General features: G+C 43.8%; 2 protein-coding genes across 6 annotated transcripts in view; both read right to left on the bottom strand.

Annotated features, from left to right (window-relative positions):
• The window catches only part of dennd1c (DENN domain containing 1C), a 17,443-nt gene extending 16,798 nt beyond the window's left edge, over positions 1-645 (bottom strand). For all 4 annotated transcript variants that reach the window (XM_083655621.1, XM_083655622.1, XM_083655623.1 and 1 more), the window contains exon 1: positions 508-645. In XM_083655621.1, coding sequence (XP_083511747.1) covers positions 508-524 — 17 coding nt within the window. In that variant the 5' untranslated portion in view covers positions 525-645. The remainder of the gene's footprint in view (positions 1-507) is intronic.
• A 1,282-nt stretch (positions 646-1,927) lies between these two features.
• On the bottom strand, positions 1,928-8,930 carry LOC310793769 (tubulin beta-4 chain-like). 2 transcript variants are annotated; one of them, XM_083655655.1, is made up of 5 exons: positions 8,864-8,930; positions 7,891-7,999; positions 6,956-7,066; positions 5,635-5,879; positions 1,928-2,931 (listed from the first exon to the last, which is right to left on the bottom strand). In XM_083655655.1, the coding sequence occupies exons 1-5, from the start codon at positions 8,918-8,920 to the stop codon at positions 2,122-2,124; spliced, it is 1,332 nt and encodes a 443-aa protein (XP_083511781.1). In that variant the 5' UTR covers positions 8,921-8,930; the 3' UTR covers positions 1,928-2,121. The 2 variants fall into 2 exon arrangements, with proteins under 2 accessions (XP_083511781.1, XP_083511782.1); XM_083655656.1 differs by having other exon boundaries at positions 1,928-2,238; positions 5,800-5,879.
• Positions 8,931-15,778: the final 6,848 nt, after the last annotated feature.

The following is a 15,778-nucleotide window of genomic DNA, read 5'->3' as shown; positions in this document are numbered from 1 at the left end:
CATGGTCTAATTTGTGTGGGTTTAGGGGTCCTTGACATGAAAACGTACGAGAGCAACTGACCTGTATTACCTGTAAGCCAGCAAACAAAATGCTGAGGCCTACATGTGGCCTTGCAGTGAGGCATATCTCATATTACACTATTCCCAAGTTGCCGAAACCAAGGAGATTTTTCTCCCCATTGAAAGAACTGGGTTAGCTTTAGGAAAATGGTAAGTTGTGATGTACCCGTTACAGACGGAACATATCTATCTACAGCGAGAGTTGAGTCTGAAAATGTTAAAACTTTCAAGAGGGTGACCTTCCGTGAAAATCACAATCAGATTTTGCTCTGCTTTTGAATAAGCTGCACCGTGAAGTGTTTGGTAACTCTATGATCGAGGGCAAAGTTGCAGTGTGCAGGAAACTTCCTGTGCCGTTGTGAGAGGAAGTAAAAGCCACAAGAACAGAGACAGACACAAGGGGCAGAGAGATGATGGAGGTAGAGCGAAAAGAGATGTTAAACTTACTTCAGTCTGGAGCCCATGCTGCCTGTGTGTGCCTGTGTCCATGTGGGGGTCCAGGAGACCAGAGATCTTCAGCAGGCCTGGTGGAGAGGAGATTTCTATAAACAGCCACAGGCAGCAGCAGCAGCCGGCTGCACCATCAGCACTGGAGTGAGCGACACACTTCCTGATCTGTGTGAGTGCGTGTGGGTGCTTGTGTGTGTGTGTGTGTGTGTGTGTGTGTGTGGGTGCTTGTGTGTGTGTGTGTGTGTGCTTGTGTGTGTGTGTCCTATGACGTTTTTCAGTACCACATTTCTAAATCCTCAGCATTCAGCTCAATTTTCTCTCGCTTTCCCTTTTGATGTCTGTCTTTCTGTGTTTTTACAGTCCTAAAAATGCAGTGCACACACACACACACGCGCGCGCGCGCACACACACACACACACACACATGTGTGCACACGCACCTGAATGTGCAGCTACAAGATAAAAATAGGTATAACTTCCTCTTCAAATGAAGTTTGTATAAGACCAATCATCCCTTCTTCCCTCTAGCCGTAGCTGCATTACACATCACACGAGCACAGGACACAGCTGTGAAACAACTGGGCTTCAGAATGGATCCATTCCCCTCAAGGAAAGTCAGAGTTGCGATTGACGATCTGTTCATTTCCTTATTTAGATGGAAAGAGGTCATTTTATTTAGCTATTATGTCGTCAAAAAGACAACATGACATGACGTCATATTTATAGTCATGTCAGTGTTCAATTGAAGACACTTAAAAATCCAGTGTTTACTTATAGGCTATAGTGTATTTTACTTTGATTCCCTTGATACCTGTCAGGACAATATTTACGGTTGCTGCACTACTAGACACTGGAAATGCACTACCTATTCAGATATCATACTGCCCCCTGGTGGTGTCATAACCTAAGTGTCTCTCATTCATACACATTGCAAACCTCCATTTTGGGCTACCTTTACAATAGTGCCACCAAAATTAACCCGAATTTGGGCCTCTACAAAATTATGGAGTTTCTCTAAGGCAAAAGATTTGATATTCTGATTGGCCTATTTCAAAAAAAAAATACATAAGCTTAGATATCCGCTTGTTCATTATTTATTATACATAATGTAAATATAATTTACTTTCTACCCTGAAGAATAGCATTCTGAAAAAGGTATCGCCCAGAAGCACTTCAAACACACAAAGACGAGATGGTTTTTCTCCCACAACTTTATTTCAATCAATGCCAAACCAGTCAGTTGAAAGCAACGGCTCTTTAGAATAAGTGACAAGTATGGGATTGTTTTATGGAACAAGATAAATAAACATGAACAAGTACACCTGTGTTTTAAGCTACCTCTAAACCTGTGTTTTAAGCTACCTCTAAATGAGCACTGAGATGGGAGAGTGCATTTGGGAGCCCTACTCTGCCTGGAGGGAAGGGACTGTGGAAGAGAGAAGAGAGGTGGAGAGAAAGAAAGAAATAGAGGCAGTACAGGAGGAGTACAGAGAAAGAGAAGTGGTGGAAAAAAGTGTTGTCAAACAAGAAGAAAGTGGGAGAAAGAGCAGAGCAGGACTGAAGTAAGTGGATGGCTGGCTGGATGGAATGATGAGAAGGGGTGAGTTTAGCCTCAGGCCACCTCCTCTTCTCCCTCCTCGAACTCGCCCTCCTCGGTCGTGGCGTCCTGGTACTGCTGGTACTCAGACACCAGGTCGTTCATGTTGCTCTCTGCCTCGGTGAACTCCATCTCGTCCATGCCCTCGCCGGTGTACCAATGGAGGAAGGCCTTGCGGCGGAACATGGCGGTGAACTGCTCGGAGATGCGCTTGAACAGCTCCTGGATGGCCGTGCTGTTGCCGATGAAGGTGGCGGCCATCTTGAGGCCGCGCGGCGGGATGTCGCACACGGCCGTCTTCACGTTGTTGGGGATCCACTCCACGAAGTAGCTGCTGTTCTTGTTCTGCACGTTCAGCATCTGCTCGTCCACCTCCTTCATGGACATGCGGCCGCGGAACACGGCGGCCACGGTGAGGTAGCGGCCGTGGCGCGGGTCGCACGCCGCCATCATGTTCTTGGCGTCGAACATCTGCTGGGTGAGCTCGGGCACGGAGAGGGCGCGGTACTGCTGGCTCCCCCTGCTGGTCAGGGGGGCGAAGCCGGGCATGAAGAAGTGCAGGCGGGGGAAGGGCACCATGTTGACGGCCAGCTTGCGCAGGTCGGCGTTGAGCTGGCCGGGGAAGCGCAGGCAGGTGGTCACCCCGCTCATGGTGGCCGACACCAGGTGGTTGAGGTCGCCGTAGGTGGGCGTGGTCAGCTTCAGCGTGCGGAAGCAGATGTCGTAGAGCGCCTCGTTGTCGATGCAGTAGGTCTCATCTGTGTTCTCCACCAGCTGGTGCACGGACAGCGTGGCGTTGTAGGGCTCCACCACCGTGTCTGACACCTGCAGGGAGAGGAGGATGAAGGAGGAGCTAAGCAAGCGCTGCAACTAACAATTATTTTCATTTTTTTTTTATTACCAAATACAAACATAATTAAAACATGAATTCACAAAGCACAGACAGTAAATACATTATATCACGAATAAACGAACTTGTCAATTCACTCGACGGATAGAAGGACAGTTTACAAAATAGCAATCAACACACAAGAGAGTCACCCCATATCTGACCCCTAGCCCAAAACGAATTTACAACTCTAAACTAAGGGCCCGGTCATCGTACAGGCGCTATCGTTTGCGCACCTGCCATATTCCCTGCGTCTTACGCTATCGTCTGCCTCCACCATCCAGTTTTGCGCTGGAATCTAAGTGCAGACACAGGTGTAGGCGTGGCCCAGGCGTGTCCGTGCTAAATACTGGCCTTTGCGACAAAATGCTCAAATGCTATCGTCTGCCTCCCCGCAACTGTCATTTTGCACTCTGGCCAAGATACCAGCGCCAGGTTCCAAGCGTAAACACAGGTTTGGGGCATTGCCCATGCCAAACTAGCTGTTTTCGCGCTGTTAGGAAAAATGTCCTTGGGTGCGCGCAATTTTAAGACCACCTAATAGCGCTCTTAGCCCTAAAAAACCCCACGGCGCCTGAGCACATGCAGTATTCTCCGTGCAGCGCAGGAAATCCTCGCTTGGATACATTACGCACGGCATGGATGTCCCTCTCTCTCCAAAACCTCTCGCGCGCACACACTCTTCCCTCATCAGAATGCCAGAATGCTTTTCAACTATTAGCCTACATTGCAGAAAAAACACACTTTGATTTTAAAATGATAATTCGTTTGTCATGGTTTTATTAGGTTACATAATACCCGACCATACAGGTCTGTGGTGTTAGGTGTATAACAGTAGATTACTTTTGAGAAAGTTGTGCCGATCAGTAACCTCTTTCCCTGCAATTGGTCCCTGTAAACGACCACAATGGAAACAAGCCCTTGGGCTTTATTGTGTTTTACTCCTTTTGATCAATATTGTTTTGTTGTATTGTCTTGCACAATTCTGCTTTTATTGAATCAATAAAGATATCAATCAATCAAAAATTGCACGCATGGAAGACCATGCTTCTCCACAGCGCAGATGGCGTGACCGCAGTCAATAGCTTAACCCGAGTGGACAATTCTGATATAGGCTATTGAAATAGGCTAGAATTAAAATCTCACACATCCTACCCTATTAAAGAAACAAATATTTTTGACATGTGTATGTTATAGCCTATATGAACGAAACGTCTAATTACAGTAAGAGGACATATATATAACACCATATTATCCATTGCATAACTGCGTAGCGCGGCAGCCCTTTGATGTGTTTCAAATGGATTATCGTTCCAATCAGCACCAATTTCCGGTATCACAATTTTTGTATTAGTTTCTAATGGTGTATCTATATTTAATCCGAACTTGTTCATCCTCCAATTCTCTCCATCTCTCTCTCCTCTCTGTCATTCTCTCCCGTCTCTCTCTTTCTCCCTCTCGCTCTCCCCATCTCTCTTTTCTCTCTCGCCCCCTCTCTTTCTCTCTCTCACTCTGTTCCGCTCAGCGAGGGGGAAGCTGCTGACGTGACGCTGTGGCTTTTAAGGGGGATGGACATGATCACACCGTCCTGTCAATACTTTACTTTACTTTATACTTACATAAACACGCCTATATGGAGGTTTGCACCGAGGTGACGCCAAGCGCAGCGGGGTGACACGCCCACAATTAGGGCTTTGCCCGGCGCTATTCAGGCGCCAAACGGGCGCTAACGCAAAATTACCGCCTTTGCGACGATAGAGCCCTAACCTTTTACCAGAGCACCATTTGGGCAACATCAGTCATAAATCATACTGCTATCCCTCAAAACTCATTTTCTCGCTCTATCTCCTTTTAACAGAACATGCAAACTGTAATGTCAAAATACAAAGCAGCAAAGACAGAAGGCCTAAAACTGCCACATTTTCTCGCACAGAAGGTAATATTAATCATAAAGCAAGCAGAAAACAAGAAAAAGAGGAAAGGGAGACTCTCCTTTATAATTAATAATTATAATTAATTAATTAATTAATTAATTATCATTTATAATTAAGTATCTTTCCAGTGGTGCCCAAGTTTCAGCATATTCTGTCTCATTTTCTTGCAATCCAAAGGCTACCTTTTCTAATTGAATCCTTTCTATTGCTTCAGTGATCCATTCTTTCTGACTTGGTGTGTTTGGAGAAATCCAATTATTCGTGATTACCTTCTTTGTGACCATACATAGGGAGAGAAAGACATTTTTATTCTTTGAGATGATTTTCATTATTGATTAATCTGTCCATTATGATTAAATGATTTAGTGATTTGGTCTATAAAATGTCACAAAATGGTGACAAAATGTTGATCACTTTTTCCCCAAACCGCAAGATGACATCCTCGGATGTCTTCTTTTGTCCTGACCAACGGTCCACAACCCAAAGAGAATCAGTCTACTGTGATAGAAGACTAAAGAAACCAGAAAATATCCACATGCACGTAGCTGGAACGAGATAATATTAGTATTTTTTTTTAATTAGTCTAAGCGATTAATCGATTACAAAAGCTAGTTGACAATTGATTGTCTCAACTCATCGTTGCAGCTCTAGTAGAAAATAAACCACCAAACTAGCGTGACACGAGGCCTAACAGATCCACGGTACCTTAGGAGAGGGCACCACGCTGAAGGTGTTCATGATACGGTCGGGGTACTCCTCTCGGATCTTGCTGATGAGCAGGGTTCCCATGCCGGAGCCGGTGCCTCCTCCCAGGGAGTGGGTGAGCTGGAAGCCCTGCAGGCAGTCGCAGCTCTCCGCCTCCTTCCTCACCACGTCCAGGACGGAGTCCACCAGCTCCGCTCCCTCTGTGTAGTGGCCCTTGGCCCAGTTGTTTCCTGCTCCACTCTGGCCTGGGTGCAAAAAGGATGAAGTTTTAGTCACAAACGGGTTCACTGTAAAGTAGGGATGCACCGATATGAAAATTTTGCCGATAACCGATATTAACATTGCTGTTATGGCCGATAACCGATATTTACCGATGTCGATATGATCTGTATAAAACCACATTTTTATGATCATCACATTTTGTACATACTGAAAAACACATGTTAACACTGAATTTGAAAAAGTTATGCATTCCTTTATTTGCAAAGCCTTTGGAAAAGCCCATAAATCATAGATTTACTGCATTATTTCATATCAATGTGAACAATTTGGCTGATAATGATAACCGATATTAACATTGCAACATCGGACCGATACCGATATGACCGATATGTTAAAAAATGGCCAACATCGGCCGATACCGATATGATTGCCGATATATCGTGCATCCCTACTGTAAAGGCCGGAACACAATCAACCCAACTTCAAAGAACTAGCGGCAACAAAGGCAGACGTTACATTGCCTTTTTCGGGGGCCAAGAATTTGCACTTGAACACGCTGCAAACACCAAGCCGACGGTCAACTAGCACGTACCTTCTGTGCCTGTGTGAGAACCTAAGGACTGCAGCTATATACAACAACCTCTAATTGCATCACTAGATTAAAGTATAGCAAAACAGCTGCACTTATACTTCAACATTTTTTATATTGAAAATCACTCCAAACAGCCAATTTAGGTCATCTCATCAGATATTTTTTCCCTACAGCTTCATAAGTAAGACGATGGTTTGTTTTAGACTCCCAGGCCAGGCAGAACCATCATGAGGGTCGGCCAGGCAGAACCATCATGAGGGTCGGCCAGGCTCTGGCACCTGGGCCGCATAGTGCCCACGTTATAATTACAGTGTGTGTATAGCAGCGTGACCAGAACCACATTTTCCATACTTTTCCAGACCCCCCCAAATTACCAAACTAACCCATTCAATACCTGGAAATGATCAAATTCATGTTTAATACTTTTCCCCCCCCAGACCTGCGTAGGAACCCTGTATGTGATAAGCAAGATGTGTTTTGAGTGTGGCCGGTCAGTCATGTCCGTACCGAAGACAAAGTTGTCGGGTCTGAAGATCTGTCCGAAGGGGCCGGAGCGGACAGAGTCCATGGTGCCTGGCTCCAGATCCACTAGGATGGCCCTAGGCACATACTTCCCACCTGCACAAAGAATACATGTCAAGCCTTTTGATTCAAAACAGAAAGAAAAAAGAAAAGAAAATGGCTTATGGCATATTAGGAGGCTATCTTAAAGGGGGCCCTATGATGCATTTCTTAATTTTGTATCATATATTATGCTGTTACAATCTTGGATGGCCATATTAAACGTGAACTAAGCTTCAAATAAATAGGTGAAAGTGTTTGAATGTTACCCCCATGAAACCCCTCCCCACCCCTATCTATCTATCCATCCATCCATCCATCTATCTATCTATCTTAGATAAATAGATAGATAGATAGATAGATGGACAGACAGACAGACAGACAGACAGACAGACAGACAGACAGACAGACAGACAGACAGACAGACAGACAGACAGACAGATGACAGATATTGTAGCGTTGCGTGTGGCTATAACGTGTAGGAAGCTACAGACGGTTCACTATGGTAGTCCATATCCCCATCCAGCACAAACACAGAAGAAGACTAAAACAGAGCGTTTCAGACAGAGGGTGAACTGAAGGGGGGGCAGTGAGAGCCAGTACAAGATAAACAACAAGTTTTTCGAAATATGAATGATGCAAAGCTACTCTAGAGGAGGCCAACAATAAAATAATAATACATTATATTATTATATTAGCAAAATATGGGCCCTTTAAAACTGGTGTGTGTGTGTGTGTGTGTGTGTGTGTGTGTGTGTGTGTGTGTGTGTGTGTGTGTGTGTGTGTGTGTGTGTGTGTGTGTGTGTGTGTGTGTGTGTGTGTGTGTGTGTGTGTGTGTGTGTGTGTGTGTGTGTGTGTGTGTGTTGACAGACAGTCCTGACCTGAGGCCTCATTATAGTAGACACTGATTCTGTCCAGCTGCAGGTCACTGTCTCCATGGTAGGATCCTGTTGGGTCGATTCCATGCTCATCACTGATCACCTCCCAGAACTACAGAGGTCCACAGATAGATCAGAGAGAGAGAGAGAGAGGAGAGTGAGAGAGAGAGGAGAGAGAGAGAGAGAGAGAGAGAGAGAGAGAGAGAGGAGAGAGAGAGAGAGAGGAGAGAGAGAGAGGGATAGAGAGAGGAGAGAGAGAGAGAGAGAGGGATAGAGAGAGAGAGAGAGAGGAGAGTGAGAGAGAGAGGAGAGAGAGAGAGAGAGAGAGAGAGAGAGAGAGAGAGAGAGAGAGAGAGAGAGAGAGAGAGAGAGATATGCATTACATGATCTGATTTAACCTACTGTCAATGTATCATAACACTGTTCTAATGTGAACATTTTCATTAAAACGACCTCGATCAGAAACACTGAGGTGCGTAATGCCCTTGCAGGATGTGCAGGCCGCGCCTACCATTTGAGAAAAGGAGTTCATTTCAAAACGTCATCGTATTGTCATGTTTATGAGGCTGTAATTACCGTCGAATCCGATCTAATGTGTGTTAATGAATACCGAGGGAGAAAGGACGCCAGTGCATTGTTCATTGGTGTCTGAGCGAGCCACACCCATCCCTCTGTCTGTATCTCCTTCTCTCTCCCTCCCCCCGTCCCCCAGCGGCGACAACAGAGTGGGGATGTCTCGGCTCGCCACCATCCAAAGGATGCTATTGTTGTACTTATAATAAAACAATGACCACATTGATTGACCTGATAATAATAAGTTAATTGTTTGCTGTGGCGAGAGGCCGACGCGTTTAGGCATCCACAAGGATAATAAGCTTTTACATTCAATCACAAATCCTACCGTCAAATTAAACCCTTATGCGGTCGTATTTAAATGGCCGGTGTGTGGGTGGGTGTGCGCATCTCTCCTCCATACCTTCGCTCCAATCTGGTTCCCGCACTGTCCGGCCTGCAGGTGCACGATCTCCCGCATGTTGATGCTGAGGTTTGGAGTGGCTGCCTGGAGAAAAGCTGGAGTTCGGCCGTGTGGATAACAGGTTCAGTCCGGCTGTTCTGTTTGGTGCTGTTCGCCCTCCCAGGTCAGGCTCAGACACACAGACAGACAGACTGGCGGAGAGCTTCAATATGAGTGCGTATCAAACTGGATCGCGCTCGCTCCTCCTGGTTCTGCGGCTGCGCCGTTCCTCCCGTGCTGCAGCATGACGTCATCTCCATGACAACCGAGGGAAACCGGGTACAGCCGGAAAGTGGCTGGTCTTGAGCATCGACATGATAGCTGAGCTCTAGTTCCGTTCAGTGAAGCCGCTGCATCAGGGCCGGCGCCAGGATGAAATGACTGAGGGGGTGGTTATAACTGGGGAGGGGGCTGATTTTTTTTTTTTCGATTTTTTTTTTTTTTTTTTTTATATGATATTTTTATATCGGAAAACATAGGTTATATACCCGCTATGCCTATTTCTGGACTTTTTAACCATAATAACCTCTGAAAAGCGCAATAACAACACAAGAAAGACTACTATTCAAAATCAAATAAAACATTTATTTCACAGCAGCAGATTAAGGCATTAATAGAGCTGAGCTTTGCATAACGTGAAATGTGGGACCTGTCTGGATTACTCTGAACATATATGTCTATATGAAAACTCATAGAATAAACAATTGCTGCAAAAATCGACAAACAACTAAACAAAATAATAGCCAGTCAGTGCCAGGTTCATTAAATTAAAGAAATAAAGTGATCAGATGCGTTGTCTCCATCTCTCTGCTCATGGCATGCTGTGCTTGGGTGCAGCTGATTTCTCTCTCTCTGTGTGTGTGTGTGTGTGTGTGTGTGTGTGTGTGTGTGTGTGTGTGTGTGTGTGTGTGTGTGTGTGTGTGTGTGTGTGTGTGTGTTTTAATCACTACAACATGCAGTGAGGTTCAAATTTAATAAATAGCTACATCTCTGACACCTTGTGACAACCAAAGCACAGCAAACAGCGCTTCCCTACCAATTCTGAAACAACAGAGCTATGTTTATAGGGGGTAGCCTACATCAACTTAAACTGATCAAATTTGATAAAGACTGCAGAAACAGCAGCCGAAACATGTCAGGTACAAACATTGCCTAACTGGCATTTATAGATGAACTATTCTTAACACATTCACTGCCAACAGTTTTTTCAATACAGTAGGTAGCTTCTGCCAAGGGTTTTTTTGAGGATTCTGGCTCATCCTTCAAGAGCCGAGGATTATTTTCTGCTAGGACTTTGTGAACACAAAATATCTCAAAAGAACTAATAGAATGTGTGCTTTCTCTGTCTAAAAGAGTTAGTTTTTATCATGTTCTGTTATGTAGGCATTAGCAGTTGAATACAGCATGGTTTCAGCGTCTGAGAAGGAAAGCTGAGAAAAATGCATTTTTGTGAAATTCGATAGAACAGGCAGAACAGTCACTTTAACCATTTATTTTTGGCATCAGTGAGACATCAGACATCTAAACAATATAGTTCTGAACAGTAATTTCCTCCATAACAGCACCCCCACCCCCTCCCTCCGTGGGTGTGTCTCTGGTGGCTTTGCAGCGTGTGTCACAGGCGAGTCTCTGCTGCCTGTCTGTGCTGCCTGGCTGCTGGCGGCCGCTCGTCGGGCGAGTCTGGATCGGCTCGTTCGTTTGTTGTGAGCTGGGATGAAGCTGCGTGCGATTCTGGGCTTTCTGCTGTGTGTTTCAAAGTGTGTTGCACCCAGAGTCTATTTTTGGAATCCCCCACCATTGTGCGCCAGCTCCCAGCGCCAGCGCGAAAGCGTTTTCGCCAAACCATTTTCATGAGAATGGATTCCTCACGCTTTTTCCTGCTGTTTTTGCTCGGCTTTCTCTAGTCTGGAGAGCACTGTCGCCACTTATTGGGTCGGTAAAATAGGTTATACACATTCATAGCTCCCATATTTTTATAGGAGATGTAAAAGGGTTTGATCCACGTCCCACCGTCAAAAAAAAAAAAAAAAAAATTGACGAGTTAACTCGTCGACGGCAGTCAACCGTTGTTGTTTTTTGACGAGTTAACTCGTCGACGGCAGTGAACGTGTTAAAGAGAAAAAAAAATTAAGTGAGGGGGCAGAAAATTGAACTGAGGGTGCAAAGCCCCCTGGCGCCCCCTCGTGGCGCCGGGCCAGCGCTGCATGTTAGATCGCCGCTCTGGCGGCAGGTGCCAGTATAGGTCACAAGGCCCGCCTCCCCATGTTAGTGGATGGGGAAATCACAACCGAAATAATCACAGTACACGTCAGATCGACTACTTTTTTTCCAAAGGTGGTTTGTATAATTTTAAATAGTTATTATCATGCTAATGCCTGTGCAAGTGGTCATTTTTCTGATCAGATTGTTTTTAAGTAGTTATTTGACATATAAAAAGGGATGATTGACAGCTGTGGCAGCAAGTCTCAAGCCGTCATTGGTAGACAGGCTCTTCATAGAGACAGTCCGCATGTCTGGGAACGCCCATGCAGGCTCTAGGAATGCCCACAATAGACGCTGGGTTAGCCTGGGGGCGGGGTCAGGGTGGGGTAAAATCCCCCGTTCTATCCATTCAGCAAAGTTAGAATTTAGCTGATAGTCCAGCCCAGGCAGACACGATCAGGGATTTAACCACCGCAGTAAACGCACATCTGAGCAGACGTCTTGTGTTCTGCTCTAGAACCCCCAAACCTGTAGTTTAAAGCCGCAGCACCGTCTTTTGGTGAGTCAGCCCATGAGATATATCAGCGGTTTTACCCCACTCGTGCGCCAGCCGTTTAACATTTTGTGGGCGTTCCCAGACATGCGGACTGTCTCTATATTATAGATCTGGCGTTAGTTTTACATAGACAAGACACAGAGCTGCTTTGATCTGTTATCTACCAGACATATCGATGGACCGCAATAAAAAGGACATTGTTTTGAGAAAGGTGCGCGAGGAAGTAACGTTGGTTGGGGACTGAAGTAGTAAATTCAGAAAATATGTGTTTTATTAGTTACTCCAGCTACGTTGTCGGTTATTTTAATACACAATGGTTTTAATGGACGCAGGCTAGCATTAGCTGCTTGTGTTAACCGGCTGTTTTACATTATTTGTCGGCTTAATATTACTATAACCTAACAACCGATAATGATAGCTGGAATAACACAATAATAGAGACATATTTTCAGAACTTACCAGGTTTTCCAACTGCCTGCAATTGACAGGAAATGTGTTTTATAATGTTAACTCCCGGGTATAACATGGGGCCTACACAAGTGTACACAACCACCAGCCATTAGCTAATCGCTAACGGGTTAGCGTTAGCTTATACAGACACTGGAGGTTTCATTTTTGGTAGTAAAGCAATAAACGTTTTTATATAGATATCTCAGGGAAGTGCTTTGACATGTGGGGATGTTCGTTCTTCACAAGCTCTTAGCTGTTGTAAGGATATAGGCCTACAGTGAAGAGACCAGGCAGCCTGGCTAACGCACTGGGCTAACATTACCACTGAGCTATATTAAATAGAATGTTACTTGGCTGCCCTACTCACACTATACCAGTAAACAACGTAGCGTAAAGCGTCAAGGTAGATTTGTTAAACCAACATTTGCTCCAAAAGGAATTAAATCATAAAGTTAATCAAAATGCCACGGAAACATTAGGCTAATCAACACAGAGCTGCAAACATCAGTTCATCGGATAATTTCCCCCTTATAGCAGTGACACACACACACACACACACACACACACACACACACACACACACACACACATACATATAGGGTAACAGGGTACCACATCTGCCACAGGGTACAAGATGTGACTTCACCACATACCCTGTAAGTTACACTATAGCTATGTAACTACGAGATAATTAACACTGCTTTAGAATACAGCTCTTGCCCCTGTAGTGACTAAGCTAATTACCATAAAAGTACAAATAATTGACCAAAATCTCTAAATAAATATACAGTATTTGCCGTAATGAGAAAAGGAGCAAAATATTGATGGTTAAAACGGAATAATAACATCACAAATCTGAAATGTCAAATCTAAATCTAAATCTGGCTTCAAATGGCCAACATTTTAGAAATAGCTAAATGGACTGATTGATAGATAAACCAATCAATCATGAGTGGATTCAGCACACTTTATCTGGGCAGATTGATTGAATCATTGCAGATCAATTCAGACATTAGGTCACGCCGAAGACTTTTAACCAGTCGCCACCAAATGTCGCCCCCTCAGAATTTTGGCTTGCATGTAAGTACAGATTTGGTAACCTGTACTCACAGGGTAAATTCACATCTTGTACCCCATGTTTACATTGTAAGTACAGATTTTCTATCCCACACTTATCCTTTAAGTACACCCTGTACTTTGCGGGGTGTATTCTAAAGCGTCACCAGATTTGGCTATCTTTCAAGAAAAGTGGCAACAGTGTAGAAGCTAGTGTAGAGTAACTAAGCTAATAACAATAAAAGCACAAATAATTGACCAAAATCTAAATCTAAATATACAGTATTTACCATAATGAGAAAAGGAGCAAAAATATTGATGGTTAAAACTGAATAATGACACCACAACAGTCTAATACTAATGTTAATTTAAAATGAGATATCCCTCTAAATATGGCTTCAAATGGCCAACATTTTAGAAATAGCTAAATGGACTGTTTGATACTAGATAAATCAATCAATCATGAGTGGATTCAACACACTTTATCTGGACAGATTGATTGAATCATTGCAGATCTATTCAGACCTGAGAGAGAGAGAGAGAGAGAGAGAGAGAGAGACAGAGAGAGAGAGAGAGAGAGATAAAGGGGCAGTCTGGAAGAGTGCACCCGTCACCAGTATATTTACCTGCAAACGAGACGAGAGGGTCAGTTGCTCCACCTCAAGGGCAACCTCCTCCAGAGAGTCTGCGTCTCCCAAGGGTGCTGATGCTGATGCGCATAGAGGGGTAAGTTTTCTCTAACAAATTTACATCTTTATGAGAAAATGAAGATATGCAGATGATAAAATATATTTTGAAATGTGTTATAGTGAGACTATATGCTATATGTGGAAATTGCTCACAATGAGGTTCAAACCTGCCTCACACTCACCTGCTGCTGTGGGTGAAATTAAGTTTGAATATCTTCTTTCAGGCTCAAGGTAGAGTCTTGCGCTTCAGCCCCTCCACAGAGGGAGGTTGGTGCTCTCAGGACAAGACAGTAGTAGAACAGAAATAAATGGGTAAACCCAAGAAGGACCTGGAGCACACGATTCAGGTGCAGAGGTGCAGACCAACGTTTCGACGCGACAGCGTCATCAGAGTCAAAATCTCTGATGAAGACGCTGTCGCGTCGAAACGTTGGTCTGCATCTACTGAATTAAATCAATTCCAGTGAATCGAGGTCCTTCTTGGGTTTACCAATTTATTTCTGATCTTCTTTCAATCATTAGCCTACTCAGTGTAATGGAAAATGTATACCAGTATCCGCTCCAGTGAAGGCATATTGCATAAAAGTTGATGGGACTTGTGGTAACCTGAATACAACCACTGTGTAGGCCAGTGGTTCTCAAATGGGGTTCCGGGGACCACCAGGGGTCCGTGGCACTTTGCCAGGAGGTCCGCGAAAAGTTTTCAGCAAAATAAAAATAAATATATATATTATATTTTCTATCTTTTAAGGGGTCCTTGGCTGAAAAACATTTGAGAACCTCTGGTGTAGGCTATCTAAAAGCCTTGCACAATCTAAGGCCATTTCAGATATGTAACCCCCCTCCTCCAGGATGCACCGAAAAGGATGTAGTCTGTCTTTCTTTATATTGAGGAAGCAGTGGATGTTGGGGGTTGGGGGCCGGAGCGGGTCGGGTGTGTAACCGATACTCATGACCTGTGGATAAGACCTGTGGATCATTTTTGAAGTGCAGGATTAATGGAAAGAAAGAACAAGGTCAGCTTTGAGTAAACCATCTCTTTTCTTAATGCCCCCTTCCTCAGACTTTGTCTGACGAAACGATAATGAAAGCAAAATCAAAGTAGGATCCGGCAACCCCCACGGGTCCTTGAGAGGGTTTTGCTCTGTACAGTTTGCAGTGTTTTGTTCAGTATGGAGTTTGTACAGGGCACAACTGAACATCTCATATGACCAAGGTGAAAAGGTCAACATAATAATAGTAGAGTCTGAGAAACACTGTCTTGCAGGAAGTCACCAGAGCATTACGTGACCAGTGTTGGGGGTAACTCATTACAAAAGTAACATATTACATGTAATATATTACTTTTAGCTGTAACTCAGTAATGTAACTTATTACTTAGGATTTCAGTAATATTATACCAGTTACTTTGTCAAGTAACTCAAGTTACAAATTGAGTTACATTTTTTTAATCTTAAATCAACGCACATATTAAAGATACAATAATTTCCTAATCAAAATGATTTTGTTTTTGTTTTTATGCAAATAGAAATAACCACTATAGATGACAATAACAAAGGAAAATAATAACATTTAGACTTTTGGATTGTTTAGACTGACTTCAAGGCGGTTGAAATTATTTTTTGGGATGGTTCATTCTGCTGCTGCTGTTATTTTGGTAAAAGTAATGCAGAAATAGTGTAATAAGTAACGAGTTACTCTACACAGACAGTAATATTGTAAAGTAACTTATTACTTTCAAATGAAAGTAACTAGTAATATGTAGTATATTACATTTTGAAAGTAACTTGCCCAACACTGTACGTGACAGCATGATTGTAGTCTGCAAACAAACTTTCGGTACATTTATGAAATAATCATAAACAATTCATTAGTAAATGATTAATGACCGCAGTCAGGTCACTGAACACGCCAGTATAAGTG

This window comes from Poromitra crassiceps (assembly GCF_964638095.1).
Source record: "Poromitra crassiceps genome assembly, chromosome: 19".
NCBI classification, from domain to species: domain Eukaryota; kingdom Metazoa; phylum Chordata; class Actinopteri; order Beryciformes; family Melamphaidae; genus Poromitra; species Poromitra crassiceps.
Note: the sequence above shows the minus strand (reverse complement) of the source record. Positions and strands in the feature narration are given on the sequence as shown.